At 37.7% G+C, this 16452-nt stretch overlaps 1 protein-coding gene across 4 annotated transcripts in view; it reads left to right on the forward strand.

Annotated features, from left to right (window-relative positions):
• Window positions 1–16452, forward strand: part of ASAP2 (ArfGAP with SH3 domain, ankyrin repeat and PH domain 2) — a 326404-nt gene that overhangs the window by 166903 nt on the left and 143049 nt on the right. For all 4 annotated transcript variants that reach the window (XM_074209626.1, XM_074209625.1, XM_074209628.1 and 1 more), the window contains exon 3: window positions 14265–14410. In XM_074209626.1, the coding sequence (XP_074065727.1) occupies window positions 14265–14410 (146 nt within the window). The remainder of the gene's footprint in view (window positions 1–14264; window positions 14411–16452) is intronic.

Raw genomic sequence — 16452 nt, forward strand, 5'->3', positions numbered from 1 at the left:
TCAGACCTGTTTCCCTATCTCTAAAAATGGGATCAGCAATGTTCAAATCATCATCTATTTCCCAAGGCTCTTGTAAAGACTCAAAAGAAATTATGGATATAGAAGTACATTACTTGTAATCATAAGATGCTATATGAATAAGAGCTATTTTTTATTATTAAGAACCTATTAAAGAAGTAGAAGCTTTCTTTGATTTAGGTAAGTCCCTCTGGGAGAGTGGATGGGATTTATATTCTTCCTCTCATCAAACCCCTCCAAATTGCAGTTAATGTCTCTGCAACTTAGCTTTGAGGATATGTGCCTAACATCAGAACTGAGAGTCAATAGCATGTAAGGCCGCCAACCGGAGATGAACTTGTTTCATTTATTTAGATTTATGCAGAGTGATTCCAACATTAAAAGTGTAGTTCCTGTTTGAATATTAATCATCATGGTATCTAGGGAGGCTCTTCACCAAGTAGTTATTGTACCTGAGGAGCATATGTCACTTCTGAGATGCATTCTTTACAAAATGTGTTTCTATGGTTTAACTGTGTGAATCCAGCAAATGCTGTTGCACGCATTTGATATAACTTGGATTCAGTCTTATTATACATTACTTCTTGTTTTCTCATACTACAATTCTTCACACAGGGCATCCCCTTCCTGTCTTCCTTTGGCTTTCCTTGTGCCTGGGTGTACTTTTTTCCTTATCTTTGCCTCAAAGAATTTTTAGTTTCCTTTAAGGATCAGCTTAAGTACTATCTTCCACATTAATGCTTTCCTGATCCCTCACTTCCCCATTATGCCTTCTGAAATATTTTGTATGTACCTATACATACACATGTCCATCATTATACATTTGTTAGTTGGCTACTCATTTTTTTTATTGTTATTCAGTCGTTTTCAATTATGTCTGACTCCTTGTGACCCTATTTGAGGTTTTTTTGGCAAAGATACTGGAGGAGTTTGGTCTTGACTTTTCCAGCTCACTTTACAGAAGAGAAAAATAAGGTAAACCAGGTTAAGTGACTTGCCCAGGGTCACACAGTTGATAAGTGTCTGAGGCTGGATTTGAACTCAGATCTTGAAGACTCCAAGCCCCAACATTCCATATACTGCACCCTTAGCCAGTCATCCGTAAACATTCATTTTGCACCAGCTATGTGCCAGATATTGTGTTCAGATACAGACAAAAGACAATTTTGCCCTCACGAAGTTTATAATCTAATGGGAGAGACCACTTTAAAAAAGGAAACTGAAAAGAGGAGGGAAAGAGTAGTTACCTTGTGAGGAGATAGGAAGGATGAAGCCTAAGCCAATGGAGTAAACCCTTTGGTAAAGGGAAAGAAGATGACTGTGAGAACCTTCCTTAAATGGAGGCTGTTGAGCTTTTACAAGTGGAACTTTGCTGAGCACTAGCAATATAAATAAAAGCAGTAAGACAGTCTTTGCCCTGAAGAAGCTTGCGTACTGATGAGGAAGATTACCAATGAAAGATAGCTGGCTTGAATGCTAGAGAACATCCAAAATGTAGTCTGGAGAGGAATTAATTCACGTGCTCATCTTCTTAAATGGAGGTTCTGGGAAGAGCCATTCAGTCAGAAAGAAATCAGAGGGACTGAAGCATGTTCCTTAGTTTGATTAAAATATAAACTACTGGAAACAAACTGTTAAACTTTTGTCTTTGTTTTCCTCAACATCCAGCCCAGTGCTGAGTACATAGTTGGCATCCAAGTAGTTCTCATTGTTTGATTGACTTGAGTTCTGACTGTAGAGTGGCTGGTCAGATAAAACTTGTATTTGAGAGTGCTTAAATCTACATCTGGGGAGAAGGGTCAAGAGAAGAGATACTTGCATTCTATCCCACCTTTTCCAGTACTTAGTTGTGTGACTTTTGAGCATTGGATAAGTTTAGCAGCTTTTCAAATTTTCTGTTCTTGGGACTCCTTTATACTCAAGTTATTAAAGACTCACCCAAAGAACTTTTGTTTACATAGTCTCTATCTATCAACATTTACTGTATTAGAAATTGAAACTATTATATTTTATAAACTCAAATGTATTATAAATGCATAACTCATGGACTCCCTGAAGGGGAGGATTCCTCAGATTTCACTTTCAGACCTGCTGAACTTGATGATTTCCAAAGTCCTTACTAGCACTAGTCATTCTAGTAATTCAACATTCCAAGTGAAAGGAGCATTCAAGTTGCAGATCTAAGAAAATTAATTGTACATGCATCATTTTGTGTCTCCTGTTTCCTTTTTCAATTAGGATGTCTTGGAAGTTTATATGGCTGGGGGAAACTGAATACAAAGTATACAAATGCAATGTGCTTATCTTAATCGAAGATGAGGGTTGGTAACGGGAATAATGGGCATAGGTGGAGGTGTTGATTTGTTTAATACAGGAAATAGAATGGAAAAAATCTGTTGCCTGTAGCATTAGAAGGAATAGGTGGGACCAATTCTCTGGTATATTCCAGAATGCTACTCAGTATTTATTTTACTAACATTACCACTGAAGTATTCAGAATTGTAGTGTTGTAACTGAGATCTGTGATTTTATGCAGCGGTTCACTGAGGCAGAGAAATGTGATATTAAAATAATAATAACAAATCAACACATGCATTTATATAATGCTTTTAAGTTTACAGAACATTTACCCCCCAAGAGAAGTAGTAGGAAGTTTGAGTATTTTACACATGGGGAACCAGAAGCATGGAGCACAGTTGAGAGACATTGTTAAGTTCATACAGTTGCCAGTCATTAAGTGTCTGGGCAGGACTGTGCCAGACACTAGCAAGACAGAAGGGAAACAGTTCCGTCCTCAAAGAGCTTACTTTCTAAGTGTCCTTAGTCTGATTCAATTTAGATTTCCCAACTTTCTAGTATACCCCATGTCTCTCTGGTTTGTAGCTTTAGAGCCTTCAGGGTTGGGGCCCTTCTATCTTTGTCTTCATTATGATAATGCTGGTGAAGACTGGGCACTCATAAGCAACTCTGTTAGACTAGACCAGGAATGATCAATTCAAATAGAAATGGATCCCTGGGGGCCACAATGGCTTTAGAAAACCATAAATTAATATTTTATTTATTTTGTTAAACATTTCCCTTAGTACCACCTCTGTTTTCATGATTGCAGAAATCCCCTTATCTGACCACAGTTTATTAGCTTTTCACCTTTCACTTTCCTTACAAAATTCTACTGTCCATCTGCATCGTGACTTCCAGTTCTTTGATCCCTCAGTTCTCTGTGAAGCTATCTCCCCTGCCCCAGCCACTTTTTCCTCATCTCCCCTGGGTAAACCAGTACAGTATAACACTATCCTTCAAGGGCAGTTCAGTGGCACTGGCCCCATAGTCCAGTAGTTAGTAAGTTAGTTGACTAAATAAGTTAGTAGCTGTTTGACCCTGGGCAAGTTACTTAACCCTGATTGCCTTGCATCTAGTCATCACCAGTAATCTTAACTCATATCTGGCCGTGGGATCCAGAAGGCATCACCTCCCTAATGACATGATCTTCTTCAAGAGTGAAGGAAAAAACAACACTGTCTTCCTCTCTTGACATCCTAGCCCCCTTATCTTATTTACAGTTATTCCCAGGCAAGTTTTAGCCTGGGATTGCTCCCAATATTCATCACTTTTGCTCCACTAAATGAAGGTGGAGAAAATCAAGCAACCATTCTGACTGGGTCCACTACACATTTATGTTACATAGCCTCAAATGGAATGTCACCATTGCTAGGCAGTTCTACTATAGCTTCCTTATGAATTTACTATCCTACTCTTAGGAAAACCTTTTCATCCCTCTTCATACCTCCATTGGCTCCTCCTTCTCCTCTTGATGCCTTCTACCCCTGCCTCACATGATAAAATGACCCTTACCCTTGCTCCTTACCAAGGGTAACTCCTCTGCTTGCAGCCTTTTGCATTGTTGATCACTCTCTCTTCCTTGATACTTCTGGGATTTAAGGACACCACTTTCTCCACTTCTTTTACTTATCTGACCCCCACTTCTCAGTCTCTTTTGCTGAATCTTCTCTTGATCATAACCAGTAACCAGATGTAGTCCTCAGGGTTCTGTCCTGGGCTTTCTTTTCTTCTTCCTCTAAATTCTTTTACTTGGTGATCTCATCAGCTCTAATGTTGATGATTCTCAAATTGACCCATCCTACCCTAAACTCTTTACACACCTCCAGTTTCACATCTCCAACTGCCTTTTAGACATCCCAAGATATCTAAACATATTGATTCTTTTCCCTTCTCCTACCTTCCCTATTACTCTAGAGTGCAGTGGATAGAGCACTGGGAACAGGAGTTCGAATCTGGTCTTAGACATTTACTAGCTGAATGACCTTGGACAAGTCACTTAGCCTTCATTGCTTCATATCCAGAGCCATCTCCAGTCATCCTGATCCATATCTGGTCCCTGGATCCAGATGGCTCTGGAGGGTAAAGTGAGACTGGTGACTTAGCACAGCCCCCACCCTCCACTCAAATCTAATTCACGTGCTTGTCATGGTATCACCTCCCTGATGTCATAGTCTTCTTCAAGAAGGAAGGACAGTCATCATCATCATTATTATTTTTATCATTATTAGAGGGCAATATCATCTCCCTGCCTCAAACTCACAACCTGGGATTCATCACTATATCTCATTCCCAATATCCAATCTTGTGTCAAGGTTTGTTGATTTCCACCTTTGCAATGTCTCTCAGATATGTCCCTTTTTCCCTTTGACACTTCAATAGTTTAGGGCAGGCCATCAGCACCTCACACCTTAATTACTGCCAGGGCATCCACCTGCATGAAATATTTCCCCTCTCTAGTCCATCCTCCCTTCAGCCATTAAAGTGATTTTCCTAGAATGAAGGTCCGATCATGTTACTGCCCTACTTGGTAAATTCCAGTGACTTCTCTTACCTCCAGGAGCAAATCCAGAATCCTGTTTGGCATTCCAAGCCAAATCACACAGCCCAACCCTACCTTTCCATTGTATTATACTGGGCTCTCTGTCATAGACTCTTTGATCCAGTAGTCTTCTGACAGTTGAACATCTCTTGACTCCATGCATTTTCTCTGGTCTTCCCTCTCCTCCTTCTTTGAATGTCTGACTATTGACTCCTTGGCTTCCTTTAAGTTCCATCTAAAAATTTTAGTTTCTATGGGAAGCCTTTCCTAGCCCCTCTTAATTCCCTCTGTTAATTATTTCCTATTTATCTGTTATTATATATTTGTTTGCACGTTGTCTTCCCCATTATATTGTAAGTTTTTTTGAGGATAGGCATTTTTAGCCTCTTATTTTTATCCTCAGCTCTTAGCACAGGACCTGGAACATTGTAGGTTCTTAATAAATATTTCTTTATTATTTGATTGATTGATTGATTGATTTAGTCTGTGCTTATGAGTTTTACTGTGGGTTGCACATTCAACACCTCTGGTCTACACCAAGGAGTTGACAAACTAGGGCCTGTTCAAGTGTAAAGATCATTTTTAGCTCCTGAGGCCATCCAAAACAAGCAAGATGGATTTGTCCGGGTGGCTAAGTGGCACAGTGGATAGAGCACCGGCCCTGGAGTCAGGAGAACCTGAGTTCAAATGTGGCCTCAGACGCTCAATAATTACCTAGCAGTGTGGCCTTGGGCAAGCCACTTAACCCCCTTGCCTTGAAAAAGATGGATTTGTCCCATACACCCTGATTTCTTGAACCCTGGATCTAGAGTAAATTAGGGTTATTAATAAGAGGTTTCTTGCTGTCATATATTTCCAACAAATCTCTCTTTAATTTTTCAGTTTGTTTATCATTGATTTGGATGGTCTTATAGAAGACATTAAATTTGTAGATGTCACAAAACTAGGAGGGAAAGCTTAGCACAATGGATGCTATGCATCAGCCAGAAAACAAAAAGCAGTTGATGGTCAAGAACAATGGGCTAAATATATGATATATATATGAAATCAAATAGGGGTAAATGTAAAGTCTTGCCTTGTGTTTAGAAATTCAACTTCACAAGTACAAGATAGGGGAGGCATCAATTTTTTTGAAAAATATTTGTGTATTTTAAGGGACTGCAAGCTTTAATATTTGTCAAAAAATACTATGTAATTTAACCCCTTATATCTAGTATCATCAAAGAAATAGAAATCTACTTTTCCATCACAAATAGAACATCACATTTGGTTCTTGGAACCACGTTTTAGTAAGAAGCTGACTGGAGCTCCTTCAAAGGAAGTTGGCCACAATGTTGAGAGGATTAGAGACAGTTACTAAATGTATGTAGCTTATATTAGATGGCATTCTGTTGTGGGAGGGGAAGGGAAGGGAGAGAGGCAGAAAAAATGTGAAATTAAAAACCTTGCAAAAGAAGATTGTTGAAAACTACCTTTGCATGTAGTTGGAAAAATAGATAAATACAATGTTTTTTAAATAATCCGACAACATTGTATTAAGTGCTTACTTTGTGCCAGATACCATCATCTGCTAAGTACTTGGAGATAGAAAGAAAGGCAAAGAGCTCATAAGTTAATGGGCATGGTATCAAGCAAATAAATAAGTATAAACTATCTATATGCAGAATATTTAGGAAATAATAGAAGAAAGGCTCTAGAAATAAAAGGAGTTGAGAAAGGCTTCTTGTAGAAAGTAGGATTTTAGTTGGGATTTAGAGAAAGCTAGGAAGCAGACATGAAGAGAGAGGACATTCAAGGTTTGGAGGACAGCAAGAGAAAATTCCCAGAGACTGAAGATGTGTCTGTGGAACAGCCAGGAAGGAGACCAATGTCATTGAATCTGTCATAGCAGCTAGTGATCTAACCTGATGAAAGGAGAACACTTGAGGGAAAAGCAAAGAGAGTAAACCTAATAGTGGTCTTCAGCTCTTTGAAAGGCAGTAATGTCAAAGTAAGTTTAGACTTACTCTGTTTGACCTTAGGACCAAAACTAGAAACAATGAATGACTCTTTGAGAGTCAGATTTAGACTTAACACAAATAAAATCTTCCTAAAAATCAGAGCTTTCTAGAAGTGTAATTAGTAGCTTCATGAGGTAATGGGTTCTGCACTATTATTGGTATTTCAGTGTTTTTTTTTTTTCAAACACAAGCTCTTTGGATTAATGTAGTACTGACATATACCTGCTGGGTTCATGATAGTCTTTTTTTGACCAAATAGTCTGTTTGAACCTTTGCCTTTAACCATAAGTCATCTTTGAATGTTCTTAAGAGCAAAGGGCTACATAGTGAGAATAATATGATATGGTGAAAAAAGGCATGGGTTTCTAAATCAGTAAACATGGATTCTTGTTTAAAATCTGCAACTAACTAGTTCGGGACTTGGGGATTCTGTTAAACTTTGGAGCCCTTAATTTTGTCTTCTTCTGAAATCAGGGAGGTAGATTAAATGATATCCAAGATACCATCTAGCTTTAAGTACCTATATTTCTTACCTGTAGAAAGGTTCTTTGACAAAGTAACAGGAAGTAAACAGCATTGAATTTGAAAAATTGCTATAATAATTTTAAAGCTCCCAGGCTACTCTCTTGCCAACTTACACACACACAAATAAACAACTTCTAATAAAAGCTTTTTTCTTGATGATGCCATGCTATCGAGAATCTTGTGATCTCCTAGTTTCTTTAAAATCAAGGGTGAGAATGATCAGAAGGGTCAGTAGACACATGAAAGGCATAATAAGTAAGCTGAAATATGTAGTGTTTCTTTGCTCACCTGCATGTAGATACAGTGATTTAAGAGATATTGCTCAGGAAATATAATTGGAAAAGGAGGTGAGTCAGTCATATAGCACGAGTAAAGCCACAATCTAGTGCAATGGAAAGAGCTAGATTTGGAATAAAGACTTGAATTTGAATCCCAGCCTGCATGATGCTGCATAAGTTTTTTTAACCCCATGGGCTTCAATTTCTTCATCTGTAAAATGAGAAGTTGGACTGGATTATCTCGCACTTTATTTCTACTTGTAAATCTCCTTCTCCAGATGCTCACATGTTGTGCTGGAGTATCCATGAAATATTAATTTAAAAAAAAAGACCTAACCTTCCTGTGGAGAATTTTCCTGTGGAGAATCCTTCCTTTAGAGAGAATCTTGTAACAACTTGAACAAAAATTGCACAGGATGAGAAGACTAAGATCAGTTACTAAGTTGCATAGATGTAAAGAATATTTAAGACTGAGATCATTAATTCATTGAAGTATTGAAGTATAAGGAAAGGCAGGCCCTATTCTAAGTATAGTTGAACTCTATAGAAACTGGATCTATTTAATAGAAACATTTGCAAGTACTATAACCTAAAGGCTGATATGTTCACTTTGGTTACTTTCCAGAAACTTTATTCCCAAGCTTTATTTTAGATTCCTATTTTGAGACTGCTTTTGGCAAAAAAAAAATAAAAGAACCAAATAACTTTCTAGTTTATAATAGAAAAAATAAAAAACTTAAAGCAAATTCAAGCCATAAATATTTTAATATATTTTCTGGAGATGTGTTAGGTGTAGGACATTATGATAGGCAGCTTTGAGACTTATGAGGAAATATAAGCCTGACTTGACTGAGCTTGTAGTCTAGTTGGATGGAGAAGGTATATACATACATACATATTAATAATAAGAACATAAATTATAGAAATAGAGTGCAATTATGACCATGTACTGTTGTGGAAAGAGTACTGGATTTGGAGCCAGGATTGATGTCAGAAGGCTTGGGTTCAAATATTGGCTGTGCCACTTGCTACTTATTTGATTTGTGGTAAGTCTGCCATTTGCCTGATCTGCCTGCCATTGACATTTGTGGACCTGTTGTTTTTAACTGTGAAATGAGACAGTTGGACTGAAGGATCTCTCAAACACCTCTAAGATCCTGAAATCATATAATCTTTGAATTTAATAATTTGAGACAGCATATTTACTCTTTTCCAATCCCCAATAGTTGGGTATATGAAGAAATAACATCTTTTGCCAATTGATAACACTTTCATTTAATTCCCTAGAGGTCTCCACATATTTTCACTGAGTGACACAAGAATGGAAGCCAATAAAATTGACTCAGTTATGTGGACTTGCATTGGAGACATCTCAACCTCACTTGTTTTCATTCAGGATACATAGTACCATCATCAGGTGCTATATACATTCCATCCTTGTCTATCTTTGCACTCTTGGAAGCCTCTGCCTTTAGAGGCAATATAAATAATCATAATGCTACCATACTTCAATAAAGGGAAGCATGGAACAATATAATCCTTGCATTCTTAAAGTCCCCAAGTTTTTAGACACATCCATACCACCTAAAGATGGATGATTGTTGAATTTTGCTAAATTGTACAAACTAAGAATGCTATTACCATCTCATGGTTCAGTTCTATAACAGGATGTCAGAGATTGCTAAAATAAAGACATCCTATAGATGGCAATGCACCTGGAAAACTTGAGTATAGGGATTAGGGTAACCTCACTAGAGGAACTTTATTCCTCAGATTGTGCACCTAGTTAGTGGACTTTTGAATTTTTGTCTGGAGTAGCACTATGGATGAAATTTGTGTATGAAAACTTGGAAACTCGGAAACTCAACCTCTTCTTTTTAGTTATTTAAAGAGCTTTGGAAACAGAAAATTCTCTGCTTAAATGACAGATTTACGCAAATACTGGACCCAGGAACTTTGTAATGAATTAATCTCTTACCTAGTTGCCTGGCTGCTGTTTTATTGACTCAACTCCTGGGATTACTATACCTTGAGAAAAACTTCATCTTGGGAATGCTTAAAGATGCATTGACAGTTGGTGGTTATAATCTTCATCGCCTCTCCTGCAGTACTTATTTCAGTATAACTAACTTACACATCACTATCATCACCAACAACTTTCTTTTAAGATGTACCAAGATTCAAAATTTATTTCTCCATGCTTTGTATACCCTTTCTTCCAGTGACAACTTACACTTCTCTTCCAGTTCTTTTGATCAATTTATGGACACTTTACCCGTACCTCAGATGACCACCAGAATGACTCAGTCCTCATCATTAGTGGTCAGCTGGACCAACTGATGCTAACTAAAATGAGCAGAACCACAAGAACATTGTGCACATTAACAGCAACACTGTGTGGTGATCATCTATGAGTCTTACTCCTCTCAGCAGTACAATAATTGAAATCAATTCTAAAGAAAATTGTGATGAAAAGTACCATCCACATTCAGAGAATCAACAATGGAATCTGAAAGGAGACCAAACATACCATTTATAATTTTTAAAATTTGTTTTATGTTTTTTGCCTCTCATGGATTTTTCTTTTTGTTCTTATTTCACAACATGATTAATATGGAAATAATTGTAAGCAATTTGTTATGATGCATCACAGGACTTCTAAATGATTTTTAAAATCTGTGTGCTTTTAAATAAAGAGGACTTTTTATGGTTTCTTTGGGAAAGGGTTTTCCATAAGTTTTATGTATTTATTTTTTTTATTTTGATTTTCCCAACTACAGGCAAAGGTAGTTTTCAGCAATCTTTTTTTGTAAGGTTTTGGGTTTCCCATTTTTCTCCCTCCCTCCCCTCCCTTTTACCCCTGACAGAGAACAATCGAATGGAAGATAACTCTGAGTATCTCACTCAGGGCAACAAACTCCAAAAGGAAACTGTTCTCTACAGGAAGACTACAGAGTTCCCCGCTCATAGCTGACTTCCAAATAAAATGAGAGGATCAAGAGATCTCCTTAACATATTAACATGCCTTATACATTCATCCCTTCCTAGATGTCCCCATTGTCAGACACTTGATTTGAGTCACAACAGAATTGAATCATAATATAGCAAAAATTGCTTAAGTATTACTAAGAGGTGGGGCAGGCAATTAAAATCTTGGAGTCAGCTCTGCAGGAAGAAAATAGTATCATGAACAAGATGATTATTAATACCAGACAAGACTGGGAGGAAATTAAAAATGGTTGAATTATCTACTTATATACATAGATAGTTGACTTGGATTGCAGAAGATTTGCCATAAGAGATTGATTCTGCAACAAGTGGATATAGACTTTCCTCATCCATCAAAGACTTTTTTTAAACAGATGTTTGGGTATGTTAACTGACTCCATTTTCTTTTAAATCTTCATTTTTGGGATTGAAATGTTTTGAGTAAGTTATCCTGTAAGTTATTTTGATAGTTGTCCTTTGTCTCGAAGAAGACCATTACATCAGGGAGGTGATGCCATGACAAGCATGTGAAATGGATTTGAGTGAGGGGGATGCAGTGTTAAGGCACCTGTCTCACTTTCTCCTCCAGAGCTATCTGGGTCCAGTGGCCAGATATGAATCAGAATTACTGGAGATGGCCCTGGATGTGTGTCAGTCGGGGTTAAGTGACTTGCCCAAGGTCACACAGCTAAACACCTGTATGTAATGATGTAGTAAATAGGTTTGTGTTTGTAAATAACAGATAAAAATATATGGACCCTCTGATAAGATAAGCCAACAATTTAAAAATGTTATAAACAGCTTTTATTTTATTTCACATGTTGATGAGTATAAGTCTAATTTCTTGTTTCCATTGCACTATCCAACATACATAATTGTAACTTGCCATGGCATTGCTCCATATCTTATAGCATACTACCATGAAGACCAGGAACAACAATATTTCAGTAAAAGGTGTTTTATTATATTCACAATTGTGCTATTCTCTTTCCTTAAATCCTTGCTATTTTCATTTGTTCTTATAGCAGATAAAACAGATATCCTCATTCCCATTTTATAGATGAAGTTACTGATTTGGGGAGAGTTGCTGGCTTATCCAGGGATTTGCCATTTTTGTGGCAGAGGCAGAACTGGAACCCATATCTTTAGAAAGAATCATAAGGGGGGTAGCTAAGTGGCATGGTGGATAAAGCACCAGCCTTGGAGTCAGGAGTACCTGAGTTCAAATCTGACCTGAGATACTTAATAATTACCTAGCTGTGTGGCCTTGGGCAAGTCACTTAACCCCATATAGCCTCTGACATTTGGGTGACCTGAATATGTCACTTAAGTGATAGCATAAATCTTTTTATTATAATTTAATATTGGTTGTTTGTTTTTTGTGTGTGTGTGTGTGTGTGTGTTTTAAATGTCAGACTGCTTCTCAATTCCTTTTCTCTCTTCTTTACCTTTTCAGATCTAATTGACTGAATTTAGAATCTTAACAGATGCTTAATTTCACCTATTTGTTTTAGAATACCAAAAGTCTAAATATAGAGGATATAAGTATCAAGACTAAATTTACTATGAGCTAACTAGCTACATTTGGGAATCGTCTTAGACTTTAGAGTATCACTGAAGGTCAAAGTCAGAGAATTTTCCTAAACCTTTTGTACTTTATGAACTCAAGATGGGTCATGGGAGCCTGGCACTGTAGCAATGAATGCTCTCCAAACACAAATGCACACTTCATTGCTCCCACCACCCCCATCCTGATCACCATTGTAAGGTTCAGGAAACTAGATTTAGAAAGGGTGACTTTTCTTTTCCCTGGGGAAGAATTCAAGCCCTCTTAATAGAGGCTGCTTTCATTATTTAGTGAAGGGAAGACATGGTGTCATAGCCTAAGGGTCAAAAACTTCTCTGGGATAATATCTCTGAAGTTATGTATAGTAGAGGAAGAATCTTGCACTAGAAATCAGGAGGCCTATATTCTAGTCTTCACTGTGACACTAATGAATAGGGCAACTTAAGGCAGAAGCAATAACTCACATTTTTTGCATTATGGTACAAAATCCTTGCCCCACAAGTACTGTTTTGGGTGGGATCTCTGAGTGCTGAAGGATTGGGGAGAACTGAAAAAGAAAGATTGAAAATGGAAATGGAGTAATTGAGCCATTATATACAGAGAGACACAAGTTCTGATAATCAACAATTTCTCCTTCATTAGAAAAGACACTGGATTTCTAGTTAGAAGTTCAGATCATGGCTCTGCCAATTGTGTGCCTTCAGCATGTCACGTAATTTCTCTAGGACTTAGTTTCTTCATCTGTAAAATGAGAGAATTAAACTAGATGTTCTAAAGATCTTTCCACCCAAAAATCTACACTCTAATAAGGCCTTTTAGCAGCTAGGAGCAAATTGCCTACTGCTTCCTAGATTGCCAATGAGTAGCTCTGGGTACTTTTTTCAGGTTGTCAACAAGGTATAACATAAAAATTTGTTGGACTCCTGCCTTTCCAGTCCATATAATTTGTGATCTAGATGCCAGCCACCTTGTTGTCCTCAAGCAGGGTGCTTCAGTTTCCATCTCTGAGTAACCATCACCAGCAGTCCCCCATGCTTGACACAGTCACTCTCAGCTCTACTCGTCTCAGCTAAAGTGCTGCATTTTATAAGAAGCCTTTCCCAACCTTCCCTTTGAGGTTATCTCCAATTTATCCTGAATGTAATTGTTTATATGTTATCTTTCTCATTCAGCTGTAAGCTCCTTGAGGACAGGAACTGTTTTTGCTTCCCTTTGTATCCTCACATTTTAACACAATAATTGACATGTGGTAGGTAGGTACTTAATAAGTGTATGTGTACTAATTAACTGGCTTGGTAGTTTGGGTTGGATTGAGCCATAATGATATTGTCAGACATCATGACAGCTTTGGCCTTTGAGATGTGTTGAATTCTGGTGTAAGGATTCTTGTTGTGCAATTCCCATAGCATCATTGCATGCTCTTCCATAGAAGGGAGCAGTTACTGTCCTTGGAAAGGATCTGAGCAGAGAGAACAGAGCTTTTATTGTTGAATTTCTAGGAAGAGTTTTGTCATTGCTTGGAACAAGGAAGGCCCTAACCCCTTCCTCCCCCTACCCTTCCTTCCAGCATAATTATTGAAACAGCTACTGGTCAGTTAACTAGACTCCTGAGACTTTTGTCACCATTTGACCAGGAGACTCGCTTTCAGAAATGTGTGCTCATAAAATTTATGCAAGTATTCTGAATGTGGATTATTGTAGTCACATCCTGGAACACCATAGATTGTTGTAATGAACCTGATGTCTTGACCATTTCCTGTTTGTGTTGTTCTTATCTGTGTGTTTCCTGGTGGGTTGCTGGCACATAACTGGGGGTTAAGAGTTCTTTCTGTTCAGCGGGGCAACCTGCTTTCATGGAGGATTCATTCATTCCTGTAATGTATTTGTTTTTTTCAAAAAAAAAATAGAATCTCCATCCACATTGCCCCTCCCAAAATGAATCTTTGCTCAAAAACTGTTTATACTGTTGCTGCCAGAAGTAATGGTGTGATATCTCTTTGTTTTTGAAGCACATGTGGAAAATGAAGAACAGTATACACAAGCACTGGAGAAATTTGGTGGCAATTGTGTGTGCAGAGATGATCCAGACTTAGGAAGTGCATTTCTGAAGTTTTCAGTGTTTACAAAGGAACTGACTGCACTTTTCAAGAACCTGGTAAGAGTTTATTATATATGTGATATTATATCAGTTAAAATGTGAAAATCTGCGAATTATTTTAAATGAAAAGTGAACTCAGTACAGGTATCGGCTTCATGTATCATAAATATGTTGAGTGATTTATACATGGTTCATAATTACACTTCATGAAAACATTGAACTATCTTAGAATAACTAGTAATTAATAGAATAAAGAATATCTAAGCTACTAGAATTTCTTAAATAGTAAAAATTTAATTTTCATTCTCTTTGGAATAATAGATTTAGGTGATGTAGTGGATAGAGGACCAGGCATCTGATCTGGAATGTTTGAGTTCAGATCTGACTGTAGACATTTAATAGCTTTGTGACCTTGGGCAAGTCAGTTTCCTTATCCTTAAAATGAGAAAAATAATAGACACACCTCCTAGGATTGTCATGGGATAAAAAAGATAGCATTTGTAAAATATTTTGCAAAACATAAAGCAATATAGATGCTGACTATTGTTACTATCCTTCATCAACTTAGACTCTAGAGAACAGATAGCTTGAGGACTGTGTGTGTGTGTGTGTGTGTGTACACCTCTGTTGAAAGCTCTAACATCTCTGGCTTTATTTCAGTAGTTTCTAAAACAATGGAGATTCTTCCCTTGGGAAGGATTTGTAGGTACTCATTTTCATTTTCAGAATCAGAGTTTTTGGTCCAGACTTGTCATTTCATCAGGTAGGAAACTCGATATTTATCAAGAACTACTTCCATTGATACAGATCAGTCATCCATCTGTAACCTAATCTGAGAAAATTGTTTGGGGCACTGAGAGGTTATGGGACTTGCTTGTGCTCATCAAGCTGATATGTGGTGGAGCCAGAAGTCAAACTCAGGTCTTTCTGAATGCAGGGTCAGTCCATTGTACTGCCTTTTTAAAATAAGTGTTTGGCTCTTTGGAGTGTAGGGTCACCTGTAATTAGAGCAAGGAAAATCTAAAGGTCTTTTGTAGTCCTGGGTGTGGGCACTAGAGAAGCAATGCCTTCCTCACTCCTTTTTACTTGAAACATGTAAAATATGAAAAGTAGGCTAGGCAAGGTGGCACATTCCTGTATCCCCTGCTGCTGGGGAGGACTGAAGCTGGTAGGATCACTTGAGCTTTGGAATTATGAGCTGTTGTAGAGCCAGAACTGATTGGACAGCTGTGCTTTCTGGCATTATTATGCTGAGCCCTAAAGTGGGGATTTAAGGTTGAGGGAGGAACACCAGGCTGCCTAAAGAGGCTTGATTTGGCTCAGCTTGAAAGCAGAACTAGTTAAAGCTTTTGTACCAGGCAGCTTTGGGAATAGGCTTCCAAGGGCCTGATGACTTCCAGCCTGAGAGAGAGAGACTTAATCTCCAAAAATAAAATAAAATAAGTTGTAAAATACTTTTAAGCTTGCAAAAACTCTTTACTTTGTCTAGAAGTTGGTATAGTGGGAAAGCAACTACTCTGGTATTAGAAGGTCTGTGTTCAAATTTTTCTGTTATTTTTGAGACCTTTGGCAAGTCACCAAACCTCTCTTGGTCTCAGTTTTTTCATCTGCAAAATGATATGAATGAAATCTATAAAAACTGAATGAAAAATCCTTTCAGATTCCTTCCAACTCTGAATCTATGCACCTGAGATCCTAATTATCCTTTGATATTTTAGTGGAAATGGGATCTCCCTGAAGCACTCTTTTCACAAGTTAATTATGCAACCTAACCACATCACATCTTCCTGTAAATTTCTTGTCCATATTCTCTCTCAAATCCTCCACTGAATATTCATTCATCATATCTGGAGGCCTTCATGCTGCCCATCTGTTATTCCTCCCTCACTGTGAGATATAATTGGTAATAAAATCTACACAAATGTCCTGGGTATAGCTGGTCTTGAGGCAAAATAGGCTTTCTCTTCAGACTGTCCTTGTGCTCTATACCATTCTTATAGCCCTGTAGCTATTGGAGAAGGTTAAAACATTTCATTACTTCTTGTGATCCAAGGCGTTGTGTAAGTGAGGTGTTCGTTGGTTTGTGTATCTTACCCACA

This window comes from Macrotis lagotis, chromosome 1, assembly GCF_037893015.1.
Source record: "Macrotis lagotis isolate mMagLag1 chromosome 1, bilby.v1.9.chrom.fasta, whole genome shotgun sequence".
Classification (NCBI taxonomy): domain Eukaryota; kingdom Metazoa; phylum Chordata; class Mammalia; order Peramelemorphia; family Peramelidae; genus Macrotis; species Macrotis lagotis.